This window comes from Aptenodytes patagonicus, chromosome 2 (genome assembly GCF_965638725.1).
Source record: "Aptenodytes patagonicus chromosome 2, bAptPat1.pri.cur, whole genome shotgun sequence".
In the NCBI taxonomy this organism is placed as follows: domain Eukaryota; kingdom Metazoa; phylum Chordata; class Aves; order Sphenisciformes; family Spheniscidae; genus Aptenodytes; species Aptenodytes patagonicus.
The window spans coordinates 70,112,620-70,125,582 of NC_134950.1; the positions used below are offsets into that span (position 1 = coordinate 70,112,620).

Sequence of the window (12,963 nt, forward strand, 5' to 3'; positions counted from 1 at the left end):
AGCCGCTCTCCATCATTTATCAGCAGTCCTGGTTAACGGGGGAGGTCCCGGACGACTGGAGGCTTGCCAATGTGACGCCCATCCACAAGAAGGGCCAGAAGGAGGATCCGGGGAACTACAGGCCTGTCAGCCTGACCTCGGTGCCGGGGAAGATTATGGAGCGGCTCATCTTGAGGGCGCTCACAAGGCATGAGCGGGACAACCAGGGGATCCGGCCTAGCCAGCACGGGTTCATGAGAGGCAGGTCCTGCTTGACCAACCTGATCTCCTTCTATGACGAGGTGACCCGCCTAGTGGATGAGGGAAAGGCTGTGGATGTGGTCTACCTGGACTTCAGCAAGGCCTTTGACACTGTCTCCCACAGCATTCTCCTAGAGAAGCTGGCGGCTCACGGCTTAGACAGGTGTACTCTGTGCTGGGTCAAAAACTGGCTGGACGGCCGGGCCCAGAGAGTTGTGGTGAATGGAGTTACATCCAGTTGGCGGCCGGTCACGAGCGGTGTTCCCCAGGGCTCAGTACTGGGGCCGGTCTTGTTTAATATCTTTATTGATGATCTGGATGAGGGGATTGAGTGCACCCTCAGTAAGTTTGCAGACGACACCAAGTTGGGTGGGAGTGTTGATCTGCTGGAGGGTAGGAAGGCTCTGCAGAGGGACCTGGACAGGCTGGATCGATGGGCCCAGGCCAACTGCATGAGATTCAACAAGGCCAAGTGCCGGGTCCTGCACTTCGGCCACAACAACCCTATGCAGCGCTACAGGCTTGGGGAAGAGTGGCTGGAAAGCTGCCCAGCAGAGAAGGACCTGGGGGTGTTGGTCGACAGCCGGCTGAACATGAGCCGGCAGTGTGCCCAGGCGGCCAAGAAGGCCAATGGCATCCTGGCCTGTATCAGAAATAGTGTGGCCAGCAGGAGTAGGGAAGTGATGGTGCCCCTGTACTCGGCAGTGGTGAGGCCGCACCTCGAATACTGTGTTCAGTTTTGGGCCCCTCACTACAAGAAGGACGTTGAGGTGTTAGAGCGTGTCCAGAGAAGGGCAACGAGGCTGGTGAGGGGTCTGGAGAACAAGTCTTATGAGGAGCGGCTGAGGGAACTGGGACTGTTCAGCCTGGAGAAAAGGAGGCTGAGGGGAGACCTCATCGCTCTCTACAACTACCTGAAAGGAGGTTGTAGCGAGGTGGGTGTTGGTCTTTTCTCCAAAGTAACAAGCGATAGGACGAGAGGAAATGGCCTCAAGTTGCGGCAGGGGAGGTTTAGATTGGATGTAAGGAAAAATTTCTTTACTGAAAGAGTGGTGAAACATTGGAACAGGCTGCCCAGGGAAGTGGTGGAGTCCCCATCCCTGGAGGTTTTTAAAAGACGTGTAGATGAGGCGCTTAGGGACATGGTTTAGTGGGCATGGTGGTGTTGGGTTGACGGTTGGACTCGATGATCTTAGAGGTCTTTTCCAACCTCAATGATTCTATGATTCTATGATTCTAAGTGCAACAAAGGGGAAAAATAGGAGGTCAAGTTGTCATTGCTTTGTGAAAATTTTCTGAAGTAGTTCCTGGGACCTACGTAAGATGAGATTATCTGCTTCCTCACCAACGCAGTACTGATAGTAGCGATAGGCATTTCACAGAAGTGCCTGAAGATCAGTTTTTCTGGTGCGGCCATTTCGCTTATCAGCAGCCACCCCAGCACACAGCTGGAGTAGAAGCAGCCAGCAGAAAGTGATGTGCAGGGCTGCTGGCATGTCCCCTTGCCGGTACTCAGGCACTCCTCTTGTCTGTGGAAGCACAGAGCGCAGCTGAGTGCTGTGTGTGTTCAGATACTGCCCTTTCAGTTTCCTGGAGGACTGTGTTATGAAAATTCCCTTCCCTATTATATCAATTGGTCTTTATAGTATGAAATTTTATTAACTCTGTTAATACTTTTAATGTTTGAGGTGGTTGAATTTTACTGGAGACTTTGGTATTGTTCATGCTTAAGTAAAACAAACTAAAGGACACCAGTGGAAGGACCAGAAGGACATCCCAGCCCTGGAAATAACGATTTGCCTTCTTAGATTTGGAAACTTAGAGCTGTCCATGAAGATTAAAAGATACCCCTAGTCAACCAACATAATGCTGGCATCGTAGCCTCTCTAACACATCTTTGAAACCCTCCCAGTGTTGTCTGGCATCATAGATAAGTAACGATAGCAAGACTGACTCCAGGGACATCTGGATCAATAAATGATCAGCAAGAATGCTGCAGAAATACAGTTGCTTTGCAGAGTTTTACTATGATTAGTAATAGGTAGCGTGGGTGTTAGTGATTAGTCAAATTGTGTTGTGCTTAAACACTCGAAGTGTACAAGAACCACAGTCGGGGTGTCCCAATGTGGCTGGCACACCTCATGTACATGGGTAAATATTTACCCTTGTAATTCTATACTTCGTGTCCTAGCCTTGGTCGGCACGGGCCAGTTGTGAATTTTTGTAACAACTGGGAATCTTTAGTTTCCACAGAGGCTCAGCTTACCCTTTCTCAGGAGTAACAGTGGTGTGGAGGGTCTCTGGTTTGAAGGAGGGAGCAGGCAAGGTCTGTGTGAGCCAGGGCCACTAAAGGATTGTGTCTCTGTGTGCCCTCAAGGTGCAGGACTGAAAAGCAGGGTCATGACACAGTTTTAAGGAAGAGAAGAAAAGCAATGGGAAGTATGCAGAGGAGCTGTGGCGGGGATAAGCAGAATTTTTGTTAGAAGAGAGGAGGAGCATTCCTTCTCCATTTTTGGTTGATCTTATCTGGAGTGATTTCAGAAGTGAAAACTTCATCTGTACAAGAAAAAGTAACGCTCTAAACTGGAGAGGTTGAGATCAGTTTGTCAGCTTCAGTAGAGTTTGCAGTCACCTATTGCTACTTAAGAACATTTTTGCTCTGTGTTGCTTATACATGTCAGAGTTTGTTTTTATACAAGGTCAGTTTCTGCTCCAGAGGAGTTTTGTATTAAATATATTTTCCCTAGCTTTGTTGTCTGTTTGCTTATTTTGTAGGCTGAATTACAGTATTGTTTTTAACTGAGGAGGCAAGTCCTGCTTATTTATTCAGGTGTATGAGAGGGGAGAGGGGCTAATGGGAATGGGATGGTGAGTTCCTTTTATGCAACTAGCTTTTACGAGCTTTTGTTGGAAGGTGTTTGTGTTGGTTATCATTTAATGCTGATCGTTTTTGCATTTTAAACATCTCAAGGAAGTGATAATATGCCTTCTCAATTATATAATTTACATCTCTAATTAAGTGAAGTACTGTTTGGAGTTTATAAATTATCTTCAGTCAGTTTGGCTTTTCTGTGTGCAATTTCTTACCTGTTCTGAATGTGAAGTTGTGCTGAAGTATTAGTGATGGCGTATGATGACTACTGGACTGACCTTTGTCTTTCCATCTGCTTTTTTGCCCTAGGCATTAATGGCCTTTCATTGGGAAGGTGTTTGGCAACAAATTCCAGAGTCAGTTCCAAAGGGTCAGCTTAAGAAACTGACTATTCAAATTAGGTTTTTTAGGCTGACTTTCTGCATGTTGGTTAGTGTAATTCATAGTAAACAGTGACTGACAAAGGACTCGTGGGAGCTTCTGAATAGCTTGTGAAATTTTAGACTTGGTTAGCTATAGAAAAGGTAAAACTGATCTCTAATTCAGGAGCAATGGTATAAAAGGATGAAAATGGAGTATTAAGGTTTTCTTTTTCTTTTTAACATGAACAATGCCTTTTTTTCTTCCCTTAAAGAAACAAAGATGTTGTAAAGTATTTGTTAAATCAAGGTGCTGACGTCAATCTTCGTGCAAAAAATGGATACACGGCTTTTGACCTGATAATGCTGCTGAATGATCCAGGTATGTTATTTCAAAGAGCACTGAGGATATGTACAACATAAACAGATAAACATCCCTTCCAATCTAGAAAATACATTAAAGTTGCTAGGAAATACCCTCTGAGGTCCGGGCTGGACTGGGCCAAGAAAGGATACTGCCTGAAAATGGTGGGGTCTGAGCTGATTGGTTAGATGAGTGTATACATTTATGGGATAACGGATCTTGTGCGTTCCTCTTGCCTTTGTTTTTGAAGATGCTCCAAAATGTGTTGTTTATGTCACCAGAACCAGTGCAGTGGCATTTGACTGTGGTGGCCCAGGTATTCTGTAGTGCCATTAGCACAGAGGTATGAACTGGAGCTAGAAATTTCCACTCAGTAAACAGCAGTAAAGGGACAGGACAAAGAGAGTGCAATCAGAACAAAACTAGCGAACTCCTGGCTGAACCTCCTACTAGGTCTGTAAAGGCTGAGAATAAGTCATAGAATCATAGAATAGTTTGGGTTGGAAGGGACCTCTAAAGATCATCTAGTCCAACCCCCCTGCCGTGGGCAGGGACATCTTCAACTAAATCACGCTTCAGGGTTCAGGTTGTTTTTATGGGAGTACTTTAGAAAAAGGCAGCATGTTTTGGGGAGACTTCAATGAAACATATTTAATTTTTGTTGTAGTTTGTTTAGCCTATATAATTTGTTATTGTTAACCTTGCCTGGGACCTAATTTGCTTTATCTGAAGCCAAAAACCACTACCACTGATGGAATTAATGTTTGTTTTCTCTGTATTTACTCATTATGGTGTTTTTGGTCACTAGCAGATACTTTTCCTTTGTCAAAAGTAGATCACTAATAGTATGACATTTTAGAAAATAAATACAGTGAATTATTTTATAACTAACTTTTTGCAGGAGAGAGTAGTTTGTCTTATTACCTGTCAATATATATATATAGGTCAGTTCTGTCTGCCCTTCTGAAAGTCTTTCCTTACTTCTGTATAAAATACGGATTTACAGAATTTTTTTTTTGCTTTCCTGTCCACATTGCATGCTCGTTCTTTTTTCTTCCTCTTCCTCTCTCTTTTTCTTACTTTTTTTTGGTCCACCTTTTTTCTTACCATGTCTTTTCAGTCCCTTCATTGTCCAGGCTGAACATCTCCTTTCTCTTTGGGATTTAATTTCAAGCTTCTTTTCTGCAACCTACACCTGAAGAAAGGATATTCATTTTTCTCTACTCTCTTCTCTGTCAGGTGAGAAAAGGGAGCATCACTATATCGTTCTTAACTTCCACAAAGTGCAAGAGGAGGCAGTTCACTTGGTCACACATGACTGATTCCGACTGAATAGCATGCTTATTTGTATTGATAAATACCTTTAGAGAGGTGATGGTAAGACTGCAGCCCACTGTGTGGGGAGAAGGCGTGGGAAACCTGGGTCAAGAAAGAAGGTTTTGGGGATTCATCTGCTTTGTGTTTGAGAGGTAGATCAATTACTACTTATATGGGATTTATAGGGAAAGTGTCAGCATATCAGTCATAATTTGGGAAAGCAAAACAGACTAAACATAATCTTAATTTGTTTTCTTTTAGACACAGAGCTTGTACGGTTACTGGCATCAGCATGCATGCAAGTAGACAAAGACAAGAATAAACTGAACAACAGATCATCTTTGCCTTCTTCCAGAAGTAGGCAATCCTTAAATGTCCCAATGTTGCCAGATGACAAAGGAGGTCTAAAGGTAAATACGTTCACTCTTAATAAACAACCAATGCATTGTTTCCTGTAACGTATGAAGCAGAGAAAGTCATTGCTAAGAAGTACTTTGGAACTAATATGTAACTGGGTTTTTTTGGGTATGTGTGTTCTGAATTCCTCATTGACAGCCCTTCCTGATTTTATGAAATGCAGCATGTGTTCAGCTTTCTTTTTGTCAGATGGCAAGGCAAGGGGAAGACTTCTAGGGAAGAGTTTGCATCGAAGCATTTCAGTGCCTAGAAATAGATCCTATAATTAAGTAGTGGAAGGTACCATGTTCATAAGTTTGGAACTGAATTTCCATTATGATCTTAATTTTAAATCTGCCTTTAAAATCCAAATGTACTCCAGTTTTAGTAGACTGTTTTTATACTCATTGCTAGTTTTTTTTTCTTTTTTTGAAATTGGAATGGATGTGTTATGGGGATTTGGCTAGTATCTCCTAACATAGTGAGAAACTGCCTATTTATATGTTTGTTCTGTGTAGGAATTGCAGCAGTAGTTCTTTTATTTTACTTTTATGGTATTTAGTAGACTCTAGAAGAAGGAAGGGTGATGTAGGAAGGAAACTGAAGCTCTGGTAAGGTACTTGAAAATGCTTCTGGGACTCTGTGCGGGACAGCCCAAGAGGCTGAGAGGCTGTATCTCTTGTCTACCTCTAGGACAGAGGGTAGACTTCATTTCAACCATAAATGGAAACAGGCTATTGGCATTGAAAATTAAGAAGATCATAGCAGAGATTTTAATATGAAGAGTGGAAGAGCGTGCAGTTCAGGCTTACCTGTCCTCTGGCATGCTGTGTCCTTAACTCGAAATTGGCAGTAGTCCAGTAGGAAACAACATAGAGTCAGAACAAGTGCATGCCACTTAAACAAAGATATTGCGACTCACGTTGTCTGTTTGCGACAGAGAAGGAAAAAGTATTAGTTTATTTTATTGTTGTTGCCATTGTTATTTATTTAGGTGAATAATTTTTGATTATGGTGTACCTCAGAATTTCCTTGAGTCCATGATCTCACATTTTTAGTATAAATATTATCAGGGTCTTGGAAACACACGTGGTAATTTCCAGGCTATTGTTGACATGAATTTTAAAGACCATTTAAAGTTCTACTTCAGCTCAAATCTGTTTTGCAGTTTTAACTATGAAGCAACAAGTGGTTATTTTCATATGATTATTCTGTTATTCGATATGATACAACTTCAGTATCAATTTAGATGGACCTATTTAAGAATGCAGTTACTTAGATGGGAGGTTGCCAGAACAGCTTTCGGCTTTATGGAATACAGATCAACAACAGGTTGGATTGCAATTCTTGCAGTGCTACGATGCAAAGGCTTGAATTAGGGTCATAAAAGATTATGAAGTGAAATTAAAAAAAAGATAAGATTTGTCAATGATAAAGATATACACATGAGTACTGACACAAATTTAATATTTTGATGTGTGGAATGTTTAAGTATTTGGTCTCAAAACGGCAAAATATTAGTGTTTACAAGTTAAGTTTTAATCAAGCACTTTTTCAGCAGAAATTGTATTCTGTACAGTTCTCTGATATATATAACCTGAAAGCCGATATAGCCCCCTCTTCCATCACTGCTTAATGCTTTATTAACCATTCTGTATGATCACAAGTATGTAACATATCTTACTCTCCTTACAAATGTTCAGAGAGGGCAAAAATGACATTTTCAGATTGGTGGGGGAGGGGTCATCAAACTCATCTCTCTTTGGACCAGCATGTGAAGAGAGTGCTGAAGTGAGGGACCTCTCCTGGGTTTTGTAGCAACGGTGCTTCCATGTGGACGACTGCTCTGTGCTGAGCCAGGGCTGTAATCCAAAGATATTTATGGTGACTCAGCCAGTACATAAATTTTCTGTCTAGATCAATGCAAATGACAGAATGTGAGGTCTACAGAATCATGGAAGTGTAAACATGAGAGGGAACTCGAGAGGCTTACCTGCCTTTACGTAAGGAGACAGAATGAACATGCCAAGAACATCCTTGACAGACGTTTCTGTTCTCTCTTCCTTCACTGTGGTGAAGAAGATCCCGTGGTCTCCGTCAGCACCCAGTTCCACTGCTTGTCGCTTCTTGCGGTCAGAAATTTTTTTCCATGATCTCATCTCTCTCTTTCTTCCTGTGTTTTAAGTTGATTGATTCTTGTTCAGTGGCCACCTTCATTTTTATAAGAACTATACAAATACTTAAAGAATTATCATATTCTCTTCAATCTTTTTTTTTCCTAGACTAAACAAAAATAATTCATTCAGATTTCCTTGTTTGCAGGTTATGTTTCCTAAACTTCTTACTATTTCTAATTTGTCTGTATCTGCCAAGGTGAGGGATCCAAAATGAGTCATGAGATTCCAACTAGGGTCTCAGTATCACAGTCGCATACAAAAACTACTTGCACAGTTGTGTGTTTCATGCTGTGATCAGTGAAATTCACCTTTTTTGCAGCAGTAAGACGCTGTGCGTCTATACTTAGTTTGTAGTATGTTACGACTCTGATTTTCTTTTTTTCTTTAGTACAGCTGCTTTGCTACTTAATTCCTTTTCTGTATTTGTACACTTGATTTCTTCTTCTTACATGTCAGCTTGACCCCTACTGAAGAATGTCAATTTATCAGTGTTTAAATTCAGAGTATCTAAGGTGCTCACAAAACTGTCCAGATAGATGTCTTCCACAGACTGTGCAAAATATGTTATGTTTCATTGTTGCTGTTGTTAATGAACATTTCCAAACTCCTGTTTCACTCCATGAAGTATGTCCTCCCAATTTGAGATCAAATTGTTGGTAATTTGTCTCTTAATATGTTTTTTGGCTGTGGTGCTTTTCCTATATTAATTTTACTTGAATCGTATTTTCCTCAGTCGTTTGATGAATGTTGCATGGAATAGCAATAAAAGCTTTACTAAAGTCAAGCTATGTTACAGCTTTTCCTCCCTTCTGCCCACTTGACCAGTTATTCTGTTAGAGAGAGAGATTGATTTGGTGGAATTTATTCCCAACAAACCCATGCCAGCTGTCTCTTATAAGCTGTGATGACGTACAAAGTTTTTTCAATGATGTCCTTTCAAGTTAAGCTTTTTGATCAGTAAATTTTTAGGTTTTCCTCTTTGGGGTAAGGGTGATTATGTATTTGCCTTTTGCCTGATTTCTGTAACTTCTTCCAGCTTCTTAACTTATCTTGAAGATAATCAGTATTTGTTCAGAGGTCGTGTTGTCTATAATTAGTCTAGGGTAATTTTAATCAGTCTTGTCTGGTTTTAATTTGTGTAAGCTCATTTAAATATTCTTACTCTGTTAGGCAAATGCACATATATTCCTACCTTCCTCCTGTTAACGGTATTCATGCTAAAATATCTGATCATAAGTAGGCTGCCTTTGAAGTTTAAAAAAAACAAACCTTTTTCAGTGTCTCCTGTTTGATCACTTCTGTCATTAACTAGCAGACTTTTTATTTTGTTGTGTGTTTGTTTTATTTGTAACTTATGCATAATACAGGGCCTTGTTCCTTTACCTACTAATTATGCAGTGGATAACCATGATCTCATTCTTTACCCCTTTCACACAGGAACTGTTAACTGCTTTGTTTCTCACCATTTTGTGGACTTGAAATAAAAGTTGTGCCTTTTCCAAATGCAAAAATTTTATTTCCTCTCTTTTCTTCCTGCCTGTGCCTCTTCAGCAAGTTATAATCTCAATGTCAGTATTAGAGCAGTGTGAATTATCACAGTCAGTTTCTTTTTTAGATTAAAGTTGTTTGAGGGCAGAGATTTCCAGTTCTTCCCCTTACTCTTCCATTCCTAATATTGTTACAAATGTCTAAAGTATTTCTCAAGTGGCAACACCATTTTTTTGTTCTTTGATACTATTGCCTTCTCCTAGTGCTACTAGATTTCAGCCTTTTGACAGGCACTATTTTTAACCACAAATGCATATTTGTTACTTGGCTGCTTCAGTCCAGTTTAAAGCCCTTTATTCCAGCTTCTGTATGTGTGATGTGGTAGGGTATATGGAGAGGCCGCAACCGTCTGCAGCAGCAGACTGGAAGCTCCAGAGCTCAGACCGCCATACTCTGAACACCAGAGGACAAGATGAACCTCTCCGCTATCGTTCCTTTCTTGCCGGAGAGCAGTAGTTTTTTTATATGGTAACATGGTGTCTGTACTTAATCCATCTCGGGTTCGTTTGCTGTGTGAGCACGTTAATGAAGCCGAAGCACTGTGAAGAAGAGTAACAAAGATGGTAGGAACTTAGAAATGATCTTTGTTAGAGAAGCAAGCTAGCTTCAGTGAGCAAAAACAAAGCACGTTGTGCAAACGGTCTCTTTTGTAAGCTCATTGTACTCTCTGTTAAAACTAGATGGATTTTTTTGCCCTTTCAGTTCCTTTTGGAAGGTGAATAAATGCTGAACTGTGTGGTTTTTATTGCTTTCTCGGAACTATTTGTCTCTCTTGCCTTTTTCCATCAGGTCTTTGTTGCTGAAAGTAATCTAAATCTTTATTAGTTATGGCTCCAAAGAGATACAAAGGTCTGAGAACTCTATCCGTTACTAATGCTCTGTGCAGATTTAAAATCTTTTTAATGATCATCTGCTAGAAGGATTGATTTACAGGGGATAAGTTTACAGTTTATATTACTTAATTCTACTGTATGACTGTTGGGAAGACATATATCAGTAAGCAGTTGAAAAATGTTAAATGCCAAGAAGAGAGGGGAATATGTATGGTGAGAAGGAATGGCTAAGAATAAAGAGTAAACTGGGAAGGTGGGTTATCTGGATTGGATATCACATAAAGGTGCCTTGATGAAGTATCATCACTTTTACATGACTTCATTTTTTTTTTTTTAAAGTGTTCCAGAAAGGGAAGAAGAAGCTTTACTAAGAAATAATCAGAAGATACTTATAATCTGACTTACTTACGTACAAGCCACATAATCTTTAATACAGATTGCGTAGGTCTTCTTATTATAGCCTATAGGTCTCATGTAGTCTAGAGAAATGTCCTGCTAAATACTTGAAGCATCTTGCACTGTCTGCCTGTAAAAATGTGTAAGTCTGTAAATACTTGGATAAATTTTATTTTGAGCAAAGATGGTCCTGTCGTGTAACACTTTCCACATATGTGATACCTGTATGGATGGAGGTTGTAGGTACAGTAGACCTAAGGTTTGTGTTGTTTTCACAGCTGATATTTCCTTGCCTTGCTCTTTTTCAGTTTATAGTCTTTCCAGTCTGGCAGGGTTTAAGTTATCTGTATAGCAGCACTGTATGGATTGTGGATCCTTAGTTTGACAGGAATACTACCAGAACTCTTCCAGTTTGCCACTGATTTTGAAAATCTTAAGGAGAAGCTTTCATGCAGATCAGATAAACTTCTATGCACAGCTCTAAAAAGCAGAAAATACACATGCCAGTTCATTGATGCCAGAGAGTGTAACAATGGATGGTGAAATTGGAAATTAATGGGAAGATTAAATATTTGTGATGTAGCTGTAAAAATTTCCTATTCAAATTGCCCTAATACTTTTATCTACCTTGTCTTTCCAGATAGCGTGGAAAAATATTGTAAGGCATTTGCCAGATGAAAAATAAGGAAAAAGATTAATCTTACGCGTACAAATTATGGTGAAGGATTCTGTTGATAATTGCAGACCACTTTAACATTGCTTTTGTTGTTTATCTCAAAAACTCCTTGACAGATTTATCACTGCTGTAAGGATTACTTAATTGTACATTTATTTTCCTCTTTTTTTCTTTTAGTTGGAACTAAATTATTGTGTCTTCTTATCAATCTAGTCCTGGTGGAGCAGGATGTCCAATCGATTCCGCAAGCTGAAGTTGACTCAGACATTGCGCCATGGATTTCCCTCCAGTCAGTTTGTGCCTTTTCCTGATGAGCCTGAACCATCATTAAATTCCACCATAAAAGCAGTTTCACAGAGCGATACAGACACCTCTGGAAACCTTGATGCTGCTACATCTCGGATCACAAATAACAAAGCTGGTGGTAAAGCTAGAGTTGTCTTGTGGGAAGTGAGCTCTTGTGGGATAGTCAAGATGATACTATTTTAACTTATTGATTTAGTTTTTATTTAGCTTAATATAACTGAAAAGACACGTAATGTATTTGTAGTATATATATAGAGAGATGTTTGTACTCCTGACTCTTGATCATGCTGAATGCTGAGCGCAGCATCATTTAAGCAGGAAAATGCTAATATAACCATGTTACTGTTCTGTAGCAAGCACCATTAAATTGGGCAGTAGAGGCCGGTCAATCAAAAGTTGTTAGTATCTTTGATAAACGAATTTATGCAATGAAAACCAATTTATTTAAACAAATAAATAAATAACTCTGAGAAGAAAGAGAGCTTGGAAAAGCCCAAATCGTAAAGCCCATCTACTGAAACTGTACAGCTTTCCATGCAAAACCTCCACAGTTTGTGATGTGAAATAAGACTATTGGCTTAACGTCAATTTAGGTACATGACAGTGTCACTGGAAATCTTGGTTCTGTGTGCTTACTGAGGGTAAAGCTGTTGAATGTTTAAAAACAATAAGCTATCCTTGAGAACAAAAGTAAGAGTGTGTAAACAATAAAACATCATTTATATCTTTTTCAGGTGTAAACACTGCAAAAGGAGGAAAGGATGATGAATTATTGACAACCATGGTATGTTGCAGTGTTCTTGGTGTGTTCAGGCCAATTCAGGTGGTCATGCAGCTCCCATCATTTTTATTTTTTTATTTCCTCCTATCCAAGTCACCATTAGAAAGAGAGCTATCATTTGTTTATAGTCACTAGACAGGAACTGTCAGGCTGTGATACATCAGTAGTCCTTAGACTAGGAAGTACTACAAGTGGTATGGTATGGAAGCTGTTCACAGGCACTGACTTTTTTCAAGAGTTACCCATACCTTTGTATGATCAGCAATGAATTAGTAAAATAGATGGAACAGCTGATTAGTTGCTGACAAGCAGTATGCTGTGAGGAAAACATGGATGGAACATGGTACAATGTGAAAGTGAGAAATTACTAGTAGAGGCAACCATGAAATACTTAGTTCGGAATGTTTATTTGTATTATGCTATTTCTTCTTTTGTTATGCTGTAGCTTTAAATTCCCCTACAGCTTACTCCCTGGAGATATCATTAAATTTGGCTGATTATCCTTTATGTTCTTTTTTAAGAAGATTGAGTAACTTTTGATGTGACTGACTGACAGAAGTCCAGGGAGCCAAATCAGTTATGTTGTTTTTTTCTCTTTCTGGAGAACATATACAGCAGGAACAGGCAGTTGTTCACTGTTTCCAGGTGTCCTGTCTGGGAATACAGAGCGGACTACCTTGTTATTTCTTTGGAAATTA

General features: G+C 40.0%; 1 protein-coding gene across 5 annotated transcripts in view; it reads left to right on the forward strand.

Annotated features, from left to right (window-relative positions):
• ANKS6 (ankyrin repeat and sterile alpha motif domain containing 6) overlaps positions 1–12,963 on the forward strand; it is a 52,415-nt gene that overhangs the window by 14,988 nt on the left and 24,464 nt on the right. For 4 of the 5 annotated variants that reach the window (XM_076330190.1, XM_076330192.1, XM_076330194.1 and 1 more), the window contains 4 exons: positions 3,747–3,853; positions 5,414–5,562; positions 11,392–11,602; positions 12,219–12,268. In XM_076330190.1, the coding sequence (XP_076186305.1) occupies positions 3,747–3,853; positions 5,414–5,562; positions 11,392–11,602; positions 12,219–12,268 (517 nt within the window). The remainder of the gene's footprint in view (positions 1–3,746; positions 3,854–5,413; positions 5,563–11,391; positions 11,603–12,218; positions 12,269–12,963) is intronic. The other variant, XM_076330191.1, reaches the window with a different exon arrangement.